A 12,951-nucleotide genomic window follows, 5' to 3' on the forward strand; every position below is an offset into this window, starting at 1 on the left:
ATTTTGTTACTCCCCAACCCTGTTAGCGCTGTATGTTTGGCACTGTGAATTCAAAAGATCTTATCGTACAATCTCAGATTTCCATTTGGAAATGGAAACTTTCTTCATTGAAACACAAAAGCAGATGTCAAGCAAAGTGAAAACCTCAGTCACCATTCACTTTCACTGCATCTGTTTTTAATACTATGGAAGTAAATGGCGACTTTTATCCAACATGTGCTTTTGTGTTCCACAGAAGGAAGTCATACAGGAGTGGAACAACAAGAGGGTGAGTAAATGATGACAGAATTGTCATTTTTGGTGAACTATCCCTTTAAAGATTACCCCAGATTTAAGCTTTACTAACAGGAATCACTCTTGTCAAAGAGCAGACAGAAATGTTTAACTGTTGACCCTCAACACACCGGTGATTCTAGATTGAGAGTTTGCAGCGTCATTACGGAGAAAAGAAGTTTGCTGTAGTCAGTAATGTGAGAAAATGCAGTTTGTGTGTGCAAAGCATCTTGTTTGTTTATGACACAGTGAAGGTACATTACACACTGATGTGTCTTCAGAGCCTCATCACTTTCCCAGAGACAGTGCTTCTGTCTGCGATAATGGCAATTGATTACTCTTTTCTGGAGGATGCTGCCTTTACCCTTTTCTTGTCAGCAAGGTCCTTTCTTGTATTCCTCTGTGCTGTGGTTATGCTCAGAACAGAATAATAGCCTATCGCATACTGCACAGAACTGAATGCCTACTATTTTTTATAAATAGTATGTGAAAACAATGCATCAATAAACATTTCAAACAGCTGTATGATACATTTATGCACAGTATACAGTTATGCTTGTTATGTAGTGCGGACATTGACGTCCGAATTTAACCTGTCGGTTAACCTGTTCTTTGGTTCATATTTGTGTGCGACTAGTGCAACCGACACAAGAGGCAGCTAAATGTGACGCTCCTGTTCTACCCGTTCCGTACGGGACTCGAACCAACGTCTCCGGCGTGGGAGGCGTGTGCGCTAACGAGGAGGCTAAAAGCTACAGCCTCTAGCTTCAGTCGCTATTGCACCTCTTGAGGTCAGGAGAGTGAGGTTTACACACTGCACAGATATCTACCAGCTGGCTCCCGTTACACTCACCCCCCTAAACCTCACTCCCATCCGGGTCACGGCACCATTGTGGCGCTCCTGTTCTACCCGCTCCATACGGGACTCGAACCAACACCTTTGGCGTGGGAGGCGGGTGCGCTAACGAGGAGGCTAAAGGCTACAGCCTCTAGCATCAGTCGCTAGTGCACCTCTTGAGGTCTGGAGAGTGAGGTTTACACACTGCACAGCTGTCTACCAGCTGGCTCCAGTTACATAAACAAATAATAAAGAAACCAAAACCAGTTCATGGTCAAAGGATACCAACTGTAAGAGTCAGCTGTTTTCAAATGCACAGATGGTGAACATATTTTGTGTTGCTGATTTTGGATTTTTAAAGAATTATACATTATTCCTTATGATCCTACCAGTGTAATTTTGCACTCTGTGTTGAAATATTCTACTGAAGTGGGTGGTTTGAGGGTTGATCTGGCTTTTCTTTAATGAACATTTGTCCCAACGGAGAGAGCTACAGTTTAAATATTTGTATAGTTACTATGTTCCCAAACTGGTCAATATGATCCTTGCGGTTTTCTTTGAAAACAAACATCAGAAGTTCTTTAACGTCATAAACCATCTGTATTGCGCATATCATGTGGACTAAGAACAACTTGACCCTGATCAGTTAAAGATGACTAGAGTATCATGTCATGAGGTTAGGAACATGCTAACCCTTTGAAATCAATAGTGAGTTGAATCTTTTGGGCATTTCACTTAAACATTATAATACTCACTGTCTCAGAGGTACAACCACAAGATGTAAACAATATGCTTGCTAACATGACTTTAGTGTGATAAAATCACTTGCCAACATTTTCGGTGAACAGGGACACTCACTGAGCACTTTATTAGGAACACTGTGGTCTTAATTAAGTGCCCGACTTGGTCTTCTACGGTTGTAGCCCATCCGCCTCAAGGTTGACGTGTTGTGCATCCTGAAATGCTATTATGCTCACTACAATTGTACAGAGGGGTTATCTGAGTTACCGTAGCCTCTTTGTTAGCTCAGACCAGTCCAGCCATTCTCCGTTGACCTCTCTCATTTCCATTTTTTGGCACCATTCTGAGTAAACTCAAGAGACTGTTGTGCAGGAAAATCCCAGGACATCAGCAGTTACAGAAATACTTGAACCAGCCCGTTTGGCACCAACAATCATGCCACTGTCCAAATCACTGAGATCAACATTTTTCCCCATTCTGATGGTTGATGTGAACATTAACTGAAGCTCCTCACCCGTATATGAATGATTTTATGCATTGCTCTGCTGCCACACGATTGGCTGATTAGATAATCTTATGAATAAGTAGGTGTACAGGTGTTCCTAATAAAGTGCGCTGTGAGTGAATTTTACAACTTCGTTGCCTTGATGATGTAATGCCATAGATCTTAAAATGGCCTTAAATGTGACGATTTAAATGGCTTAACAGCTCAAACAATACACCAGTTTTAACAGAATTAACATAAGTGCTTTTATAAAATTGTAAGATTCATATTTCTACCTTTAAACCCTCCAAAATGTGGCCCCATTCACTTCCATAGTACATAGGACTTCACTTCCTCACTGAAACATCGACATTTGCTTTTGTTTTTTAAAGAAAAGAAGGGACTTGTTTTCTGTTTCTTTCTTTCATTGCAATCTTACAAATGTTGTATTAGTGTTGTTGTTTTTTTGCCTAGCAAATGTACACATTTCGTTTTCTGTGATGCATCATTGTTCGGAAATCTCCTGATTGAAAATGGTTACTAAGGTAACGTATCTAGCTGGCTAACAGACAGGGTCAGGTCTAGGGGGGTGCTAGGGTGGTCTTTGCCCCTCAAAATAATACCCATTCCCTAAGAAACCCCAAGAAAATGCCCTGGAACGTGCACACCCCCAGTCGACAGAAGACACACTCATGCAACACCACCAACTCCACTATTGTCTCCTAACAGACATACGGTTTTTATCGAAACTGCAAGAATGACTTAGTTTTAGAAGATGTAGAATGTAGTCTGTGATAGTCTTATGCGGCCTTTAAGTCAAAGATATCAAAATTACGAGTTCCAAACACATGAATGACCAAGCAAAGTCGTATTTACCATTGGGAAACTCAGAACTCTAGATGGTACCCAAACTTTCTAGAACGAATGCCGGACTTGGACAGTCTCTCTTTCTCTGTCTCTGACGCATTGCTGTCTCTCTGTCTCTCCTCAGCTGTTGTTGTCTTAATGGCTGCTGTTTAAGAGCTGTGTTCAGCAGTCAGATGTATAGTCAGGATCTGTAAATCTGTTTGTTGTTGTGTACGCAGCTGTAGTGCCCGCCAGTCTCCAAATCTTCAGCACTGTCTGAGGTCATGCACACTAGCAGAGAGGATCATAGGATTGAGACGTGACATGAGGAAGATGAGTCAAAATGTTCTGACTTCATGAAATTAGAACTGTCTGAACGTTTAAAGCATTTGCAGTTGTGCCATATTGTGACTATATAGTCATAGATAAAGGAGATTGTTAGGCACAACATGTCGTGGACTGAATATATTCACAATATCTTTTTTTAAACTTTCGTTTAAAACTGTCGTATTTTTGTCAAGTTCTGCACAAACCCGATTCAGCTGCAGTTTACGGCAACAGCTGCTGTTAGTTCAAAGACTAACGTAAAACATTTCCTTTGGTGGAGCTCTCGAGGAAAGGAATTCTGAACATTGGCTCTCAAATAGAAGATTCGGAAGATTCTGTCATAGGCTTCAGCTCTATCGTGCGTGTTTAGCCAACCTCTATGTGTTAATCCAACCAATTCTAAACAATTTAAAAGATGTAACAAGCATATGAAAGTATTGTTACAATAATGAAAAAAAGTGCTACAAATGTTTTCCAAATGACTGCATTTAAAAAACTGTGTTTCATCGCTATAGCTAAGTTTCCCTTATAAAACTGAGCTGTAAAGAGAAGCATTCATTACATTTACTTGTCACGTATTATCTAAAGCAACTTACAGTTTGCATGTTATCAGTATGTGTGTTCCCTTCGGAATCTAACCTGTGACTTTGGTATTGTTAGCGCCATGCTAGCCTGAGCTACAGCAACACTACTTATAGACTTACTCACGCTAGCGCCATCTTTGATTTTTAGCGGGAATGACAACGAGGCAGTGACTTACAGTTTCTTCAATGGTTTATATAGTCGTTTAAAGAATTTTTGGATTGTTACAAGCAAAGCATTGAAAAATATCTTTCCAAGAACATTCAGTAAACAAAAAACTTCAGGAAATGTTAGTTGTGGAAAATCAGATGGGATCTAGGAGCTTTATAGCCTAACTTTTAGAGCCTCCTGTGTGTGCAATTGAAGAAATGGTAAGTCTATCGCTCACAGTCTCGTTTTCATTTGCGTTAAATTGTTAATAAGGTCTATGTAACCGCCAATTAATATAGTTTATTAGCCAAGCAACTTGGTGCATCAGTACAGAATTTTCCTGAATTGAATCAAAAGTGTGTGCATAGATTTTAGAGCCAGAACTATATGTTTTACAATGAACATTTTCCTATGATGTGAGAAAATCTGTATAAGAACACTCAACCCGATCTCATGAAAAGTCGTCCATAATGTACGAGTTGGCTATTTCGTATGGTCTCCCATGATGAAGTTTGCATAAACTCGTACGTCTTCATCACGTGCAAATTCCCAGATGTTAAATGCGGAAGTAAGCGCTAGTTCCGCGCAAGAGGCGTTAAGGACATACTTATCACCCCTTATCTAAACTTAACCGATCAGTAGAGTGTGTATACATGATAAGAGGCTGTTGTGTGTGACAGAAGCAAGTAATTGTCGCATATTAGATGGAAACGATGTCCAGCGGCGTCATTGGCTGTTGTGAAAGTCGTAGCAATTCAAACGAGCGCAGTCGCACGATATCATATGAATTAGACAGATTTTAAAAAGTCATATGAATGCTTACTAGTTCGCCTTGAGAGTGTGTTGGAACACTATGTAAACAAGTTCGGATGTTTTACAGAAGACCTCATGAGGGCATTAAGTAAAAATGTGTTGTGCTAAACAGCTCAAGTAGTGTTTGTAAGACGTGTCCTAGACTGTTCACCATGATTCAAAATAGCACATGTCTCTCTGGAGGTTATATTTAAAGCGCGCAAACGAATCGCCGAACAGCAGGAGGCAAATGCATAACTTTTACATTCCTGTCATGCCATGTGCTGCATTACTGCATGGAATATTAACATCCCAGTGGATTATGATTTCACAGGTCTGCACTCATCAACAGGCAGGAATTACAGTCGCAGTTCTGATTAGCTCGTCGCTGGCCATTCAGACTGTTTATCCGCCAAACACTCTGGCGTAAACATTACGCTACACCTGCTGGATCCACTTACATAGCAACTGCCTGGCCAACATATTCTGATTAAGACCAAACTAGTCTGGTACTAGTCTGCATCTGTCAAGAACCATCAAAAGGAGTTCATACATAATTATAGTCAAGGTGTTTTGCACCAAAAACAGTTGTCGATTTTCCTAGCCTTCTCTCAGACCCTTAAAGGGGTCATGTCATGGGGAATCAAATTTTCCTTGATCTTTTGACGTATAAGAGGTCATTATACTATAAAATCATACCAAGTTTCAAAACGCAAAACTTCCGCCTCACTGCAAAAATAGTATTTGTTAAAACCAAGCTGCCAAAACGACTCATTCTGTACTTCCTCCACATTGTGATGTCACACTGTGGTAGACATTTGCATCTAACCGCCTCCACAACAACAACAACAAATCAACGCCTACTTTACCTTACCACTTCTGTGGCCCCGTGCAGCAGCGATGCGCAGTGAGATGGCAAGAGGAGAGAGCAGGTCAGTCAAGAGCAGAGAGCCAATCATAACAATGGAAGTCTTAAAGGAGAAGCAGCACCAAAACCAAGCCTTTCTGACAAAGGGTTAGAATAAGGGTGGAAAATGAGCATGTTTTACAAATATAAAAAAAGAAATAAAAATGCATGTCACTACCTCTTTAAGGTAGTGCCTACTGTCCGCGTACAGCCTAATTTTTCAGTCCGCGTCTTTGAGCCTGGGGTTGGCTGTACTGAAGAGTATCACAAATGAGTCGTAAAGCACATGTGTCGAAAGCATACATATGTGCTTGTGGTCAGGGGTGTAAAAAGTACTCCGAAATTCTACTTAAGTGAAAGTATGGATACTGAGTGAAAATTTGAGTCCACGTATCTAGCCAAAAACATACTTGAGTGAAAGTAAAAAAATATTCACATTAAACTGTACTTAAGTATAAAAAAGTAAAAAGTTACTTTTTTCCTTGCTAGAATGAAATCAAGAGAGGAGATTGTGTGAGAGAGGACGTTGTTAAATTGGAATGGTTTGTTTAGTCGCCTTTTTACTGTCTTCGACGACTGTCATATTGTTCCCCCAGTGGCATTCGCAACCTTGTCAAAGAATCATGTTCAAGAAACAACTACATTTTTGCAAAATGATCATTATGTGGCCTGTTGTTTGTAACACAATTGTCTGGCAGTATGAACACTTGGGGCGGCTGTGGCTCAGGTGGTAGAGCGTGTCGGCCACTAATCACAGGGTTGGTGGTTCAATTCCCGGCCCACATGACTCCACATGCCGAAGTGTCCTTGGGCAAGACACTGAAACCCAAGTTGCTCCCAGTGGCAGGCTAGCACCTTACATAGCAGCTCTGCCATCATTGGTGTGTGAATGGGTGAATGAGATGTGGTTTAATGCACTTTGAATACCGCTAAGGTTAAAAAGGCGCTATATAAGTGCAGACCTGGCCCTGCGATGGTGTCCCCTGCCTTTCGCCCAATGTTAGCTGGGATAGGCTCCAGCCCCCCGCGACCCTGTACACAGGATAAGCGGTTGACGATGGATGGATGGATAAGTGCAGACCATTTACACTTGATGCGCTAAAACAACAATGACTTTTATCCCCTTTCACTCAAATCACGAGTAGAATGGCAGATTATCAGTTCATAAACATACGTTTTGCCTTGTTCCTCACACAATGTTAGCTTATGACATATAAACACTTTTACTATAGCGCATGACTCATTTGAACTTTTCCATTGCATTACCAACTACATTAACAAGCTTGTTCAAGTGTGATCAAATTGCGTGGTAGCTCAACTGACAAAGTGCAGAATATGCGATACAAAGGACCGGGGTACGAGTCCTGAAGAGCACGCGAGTCGACACGTGAGCGAAAGTGTATAGAAGCACCACAAAATGACATGGTTGCTTCAGAAATCGTTTTTCATCTCACATTTGCTTTTTATGACACAATCGGTTAGGTTTAGGGTATGGTTGTCGGTTTATTGATTTAAACCTCGATAGACTATTAACCTTAAAAACCTCATCAGTTTGGGAGAATATTTCACTCGCTTTGACATGCACCGACATCATGCAAATATGCGGACTGTTGACATGTCTGGAAAAACTAGGCCGCATGTGGACACTCAACCCGTAGTGTACTGATGACGAAATGTGAGATGTTGCGGCACGCGGAAAACCAAAGTACATTTTGGCTATTAAAATTGAACAGGCTGTTTGTGCCATTGGACCTTTAAGACTTCTGCATTTAAATATCCTCTGTTGTGGTTGGCTAACCTCTGTGCATGCATGAATAATGAATTATGCTGACTTCTGGGTAACATCACAGCCTTTTCAATCTGAATGCTAGCTTTTGGCAGCTTAATTTGCATTGTGAATGTTTGAGGATGTCTACAAAGAAAGAAATCCTTTTGTTCATGGCATTTCCTCTTTAGATAATCGCTAATGGCACTGAATGTCAAATGGGAATGAACTATGAAACTTTATGGCAGTAATGGTTGACTTTCGACTCATTCTTACTCTAACGGATGATACATTTGGACTCCCTGGTTACAGTGTCTCTAACTTTAGCGCTGTTGTCAAATCACTTTCAGTTTACATTGTTACGTAATGAGAATGCATCATCAGGCCAAGGACAGTCATGTCAGCTCTGACAAACTGCCGCAGTCAGCCGCCTCTGACAGTAGAACTCGTGCTCTCGTCTGCTCTGACCCACGGATCGGGTTGTAGAAATGTGCTGTGGCATTTCCTGCCTCCCCGCAGGTAGTCTGTGTTTTCTCTGCTAAGGTCATGATTGTTTCGATGTTTTTAGACGTGTGGTAATAGTGGCTAGTTTTAAATGTACTGTTGTAGTGTTGAAGGGTCAAAGGTCAGAGAACTGGGTTGCGCTGCAGTCGACAAGTTAACAATCAAAATTCTTTCATGAAAGTTTCTTAAATAAGTTACAGACCTCTTTGTGACAACTTGCCCCAATAATGGGGAGAATGGCCAGACTGGTCCAAGCGGATAGACTACAGCAGCAGAAGACCCCTCTGGTTACCACTACTGTCAGCTTAGAACAGGAAACTGAGGCTGCTGTGGGCACAGGCTCACCAAAACTGGACAGTCTGGATATCTCGTCTGCTGTTGTAGCCCATCCGCCTCAATGTTTGATATGTTGTGCATTCTGAGATGCTTTTCTGCTCAATACAATTGTACAGAGCGGTTATCCGAGAGCTCGAACCAGTCTGGCCATTCTCCGTTGACCTCTCTCACCAACAAGGCGTTTTCGCCCACAGAACTGCTGCTTGCTGGAAGTGTTTTGTTTTTTGCCATCTCAGATGTGTATGGCTTTCTTTCTATCTGAGCTCAGCAGGTCCACACAATGCAAGCGAATGGATAGCAACATTTTGAAGCTCCAAAATGCACATAAAGGCAGCATAAAAGTATGCCATAAGACTCAATTGGTTAAATCTACCATAGTTGCGATATGATATGATGCGATAAGTATGGATAAATCAATATTTAAGTCAGTACTTTTTTACTATAAATTCTCCTCTCTGCCCTGTAGGTGGCAATATACATGAAGAATGCAATTAGCCGAAAACAAAAGAACAAGAATGTGAAAGTGAAAGTGAAAGTGGAGACTTATAGTGGAAAAAATTAATTCACTTTTCATCATATCACTTCTGAAGATATGGGTTTATCCACTGGTGTCGTATGGATTACTTTTATGCCACATTTATGTGCATTTTGAAGCTTCAAAAAATGTTGGAGAGATTTGGAGAAAGTCACACATCTGGGATGGCATGAGGGTGAGTAAATGATAAGAGAATTTTCATTTGTGGGTGAACTGTTCGTTATATCGTTTAACACACACACACACACACACATATACACACACACACACACACACACACACACACACACACACCTCTCACATGTAGTGGGCAGGGCTGGTTTAATGGCTGCTATCTTTGACTGCAATTTATCTAATGGCTCTCTGGAGGACAGCAATTTCTCACTCGGCACGTACAGAAATTAGGACCTGAATGTCTACAGCTAAAGTCAAAGACCATCGTTGTCTCTCTCTAGCTTACTACCATTCATATTTTTATTGTGTGTGTGGTATTAATGGTTGTTTATATTTTCTCAATTGTTGATTTGTGTTTGCATGCCTTTTAGCAATTAATTGTTATGGTATGAACCTCCTCAAAGATCTCGTTTAATTGTGAGTTATGTAACGCTGTGATGTCACAGGGGACATCTCATGTGGTTAAGCGTATGGAGACGTCTGTGGTCGGCTCTTATCAGATGGATCGGACATTTGTTGGTCTGCATTGTAAACAGTTTGGTTGGTTTCCAGAGAGTTTGTGAGGCTTTGACTCGTTCTTCCATTTCTTTAAATTGATTAGATTGAGGGTCAAGTGAGGCACTTGCAATGGAAGTGATTGGGGCCAATTTTTTAGAGGGTTTAAAAGCAGAAATGTGTATCTTATTCAGGGCTGGACTGGTAATCTGGCATACCGGGCATTTTCCCGGTGGGCAGACGCAATTTGGGGCCGTTCAGGGGCAGACTTGCCATCGGGAGAACCGAACGGGCCGGTGGGTCGCAATAAGCTAAAATGAGCCGCCGCGTTATACAGAACGAACCACAAAATGGCACCGCGATATGCAGAAAAGGCCTGCGAGGGCCAGTTGCTGTGTAAATTCCCGGGCTGATTTCTCTTCCCAGTCCAGCCCTGATCTTATTATTTTATAAAACACATGCATTCATTCTTCTGTTAAAACTCGTGTATTATTTGAGCTGTAAAGTTGTTTAAATTGTCATTTTTACAGTCATTTTAGGATTTTATGGTTTGTTGACATTACATCGTCATGGCAATGAAGTTGTAAAATGGGCTATAACTACATAGAAAAGGTTAGGACACAATCTAAAATCATGTTTACACACATATTGTTCACGTCTTGTTGCTATACTTTTGAAACAGTGAGTATTTGAACCTTTACCGATTGGCCCCCATTCACTTCCATTGTAAGCGCCTCACTTGAACCTCGATTTTTCCTCGATCTCTGTTTTAAAGAAAAGGAGAGACGAGTTTAAATGATTATTTTTTAAATCCATTATGCCACAAATGCTGTCGTCTGAGCTTTACTTGTATTAAATGTGTAATATTCCTTTAAAATGAATTAATATCCCAGATGCGTATGACTTTCTTTCTTCAGCTGAATACAAACGAAGGTTTTTAGTAGAATATCTCAGCTCTGTAGGTCCACACAATGCATGTCAATAGTGGCCAAAAATGTTAAGCTCTAAAAATCACATAAAGGCAGCATAGAAGTTATCCATTAGACTCCAGTGGTTTAATCCATGTCTTCAGAAGTGATATGATAGGTGTGACTGAGAAACAGATCAATATGTAAGTGCCTTTTTACTGTAAATCTTGACATCAGCAGTCTCCTTGGCAATCATGATCGTTCCTGTAGACTGCAACTGCAAAATGTACAGTGAAAAAACAGATTAGATCACTTCTGAAGACATGGATTAAACCACTGGAGTCTTATGGATAACTTCTATGCTGCCTTTATGTGATTTTTAGAGCTTCAAACTTTCAGACCCCATTCACTTGCATAGTACGAACCTACAGAGCTGAAATATTCTTCTAAAAATCTTCATTTATGTTCAGCAGAAGACAGAAAGTCATACACATCTGGGATGGCATGAGGGTGAGTAATGATAAGAGAGTTTTAATTTTGGGTGAACTATCCCTTTATCTATTTGAGGTTTAAAATTTGTCTCATTTCATCATCACTGGTGGGAAAAGCAAAGGCAAAGAAAATGACAGAAATTTTAGGTAAATCTAGTTACGCTTATAAACAAGTAAAAGTGAACTTAATGTTATGATGTGAATAGTGTAGAAGAAAATATTACAATTAATTTCAAATATATATGTATATTCTAGAGAATACTTTTTCCTCTGTCCCACTTTAACAAGTGGGCCCTGCTGCTTGAACACATCTGGGATTTGGTCAAAAGGTCAAAAGGTCAAAAGGTAGAAGACATCTTAAGCTTTCTTCAAAGGTATAATTATGTTATGTGTCATTTGGATCATAATGCAAAGTGTTTCCCAAAATTTCCCAAATTGTCCCAGTTTGTCCCATATTCACCATATTATGTCAAAAACTAAAACTAAAATGAATTAAAAAGATTTTTATTTTATTTAAGTTAAAATAGCTAACAGTAAATAACACTGCCATAGACACATTTTGCATCAACTACCCATATATTTTATTAAAGCAGTACTTTTATAAGGACAAAGAAATCTTTAATCACAGGGATTGTCACACTCTCTGTGTTTCAATGGACTGTCTGACAGTCAGTGGACAACCCCTTTTCAAAGTCAGAGCATACAGACATTATTAGACAGCGAGAGAGAGAGAGAGAGAGAGAGCGTGTGTGTTTGTGTGTGTGTGTGTGTGAGAGAGAGAGAGAGAGAGAGAGAGAGAGCGTGTGTGTGTGTGTGTGTGTGTGTGTGTGTGAGAGAGAGAGAGAGAGAGAGAGAGAGAGAGAGAGATTACTAATAATTATATTATATACTATCCAAGTTATTGGACAAAATGTATTTTGCTTTTATTTTATTTTATTTATTCTATATGATGCTTTATGAACTTTCATGCCAATAAAGCCCATTGAATTGAATTGAATTAAGAGAGAGCGTGAGAGAGAGAGAGAGTGTGAGAGAGAGAGATAGAGTGAGAGAGAGAGAGCGTGTGAGAGAGAGAGAGCGAGAGAAAGTGAGAGAGAGAGAGAGAATGTGAGAGAGGGAGAGAGAGAGTGTGTGAGAGAGAGAGTGAGAGAGAGTGTGTGAGAGCGAGAGAGAGAGGGAGAGAGAGAGTGTGTGTGAGAGAGCGAGACAGCATGAGAGAGAGAGTGAGGGAGAGAGAGAGAGAGTGTGTGTGAGAGAGAGAGTGAGGGAGAGAGTGAGAGTGTGTGAGAGAGAGAGTGAGAGAGGGAGAGAGAGAGTGTGTTTGAGAGAGCGAGACAGCATGAGAGAGAGTGAGAGAGAGAGAGAGTAATAAGAGTCTTCCGCTGTTCAGTTTAGTTTGTAATCGGACGTTATGGACATGGACACCATAGATGGATTTCTTAGATCAGCTTCACAAAATAACTCATTCACCGAGAGATTTGTCTTTGCAGTGGAGTTCAGAAATCGTGACACTGAAGTTTGACTGGAGAACTGTGGTCCACTGGTCAAAATGGTATCGTAAACTTCTGTTGATCTGTATCCGTACCTCTGCACCTGCTTTATTTACCATGACAACAATAATGAAAAGAGATTGTGCACTAGCAGTGAGGAGTTTGAACACATTTATGTTACTTATGATCTTAAAAACCTTTTGATCAACAGGTTTATGCTTCAATGCTTAAGATTTGACTTCCAGAAAAAAATGTATTATACATTTGTACAAAATTCTTTACAAAACATAAGATATAGTCTCATAATCTATCA

General features: G+C 40.4%; 1 protein-coding gene across 5 annotated transcripts in view; it reads left to right on the forward strand.

Annotated features, from left to right (window-relative positions):
* LOC127624791 (pleckstrin homology domain-containing family G member 4B-like) overlaps positions 1-12,951 on the forward strand; it is a 52,110-nt gene that overhangs the window by 8,622 nt on the left and 30,537 nt on the right. The window contains exon 1 of one of the 5 annotated variants that reach the window (XM_052099681.1): positions 12,429-12,700. The exons of the other annotated variants lie outside the window; for them this stretch is intronic. Within the exon in view, the coding sequence (XP_051955641.1) occupies positions 12,698-12,700 (3 nt within the window). The 5' untranslated portion in view covers positions 12,429-12,697. Of the gene's footprint in view, positions 1-12,428; positions 12,701-12,951 lie in introns of those variants that run through there. 5 annotated transcript variants of the gene reach the window in all.

Source organism: Xyrauchen texanus, chromosome 31, assembly GCF_025860055.1.
Source record: "Xyrauchen texanus isolate HMW12.3.18 chromosome 31, RBS_HiC_50CHRs, whole genome shotgun sequence".
Classification (NCBI taxonomy): domain Eukaryota; kingdom Metazoa; phylum Chordata; class Actinopteri; order Cypriniformes; family Catostomidae; genus Xyrauchen; species Xyrauchen texanus.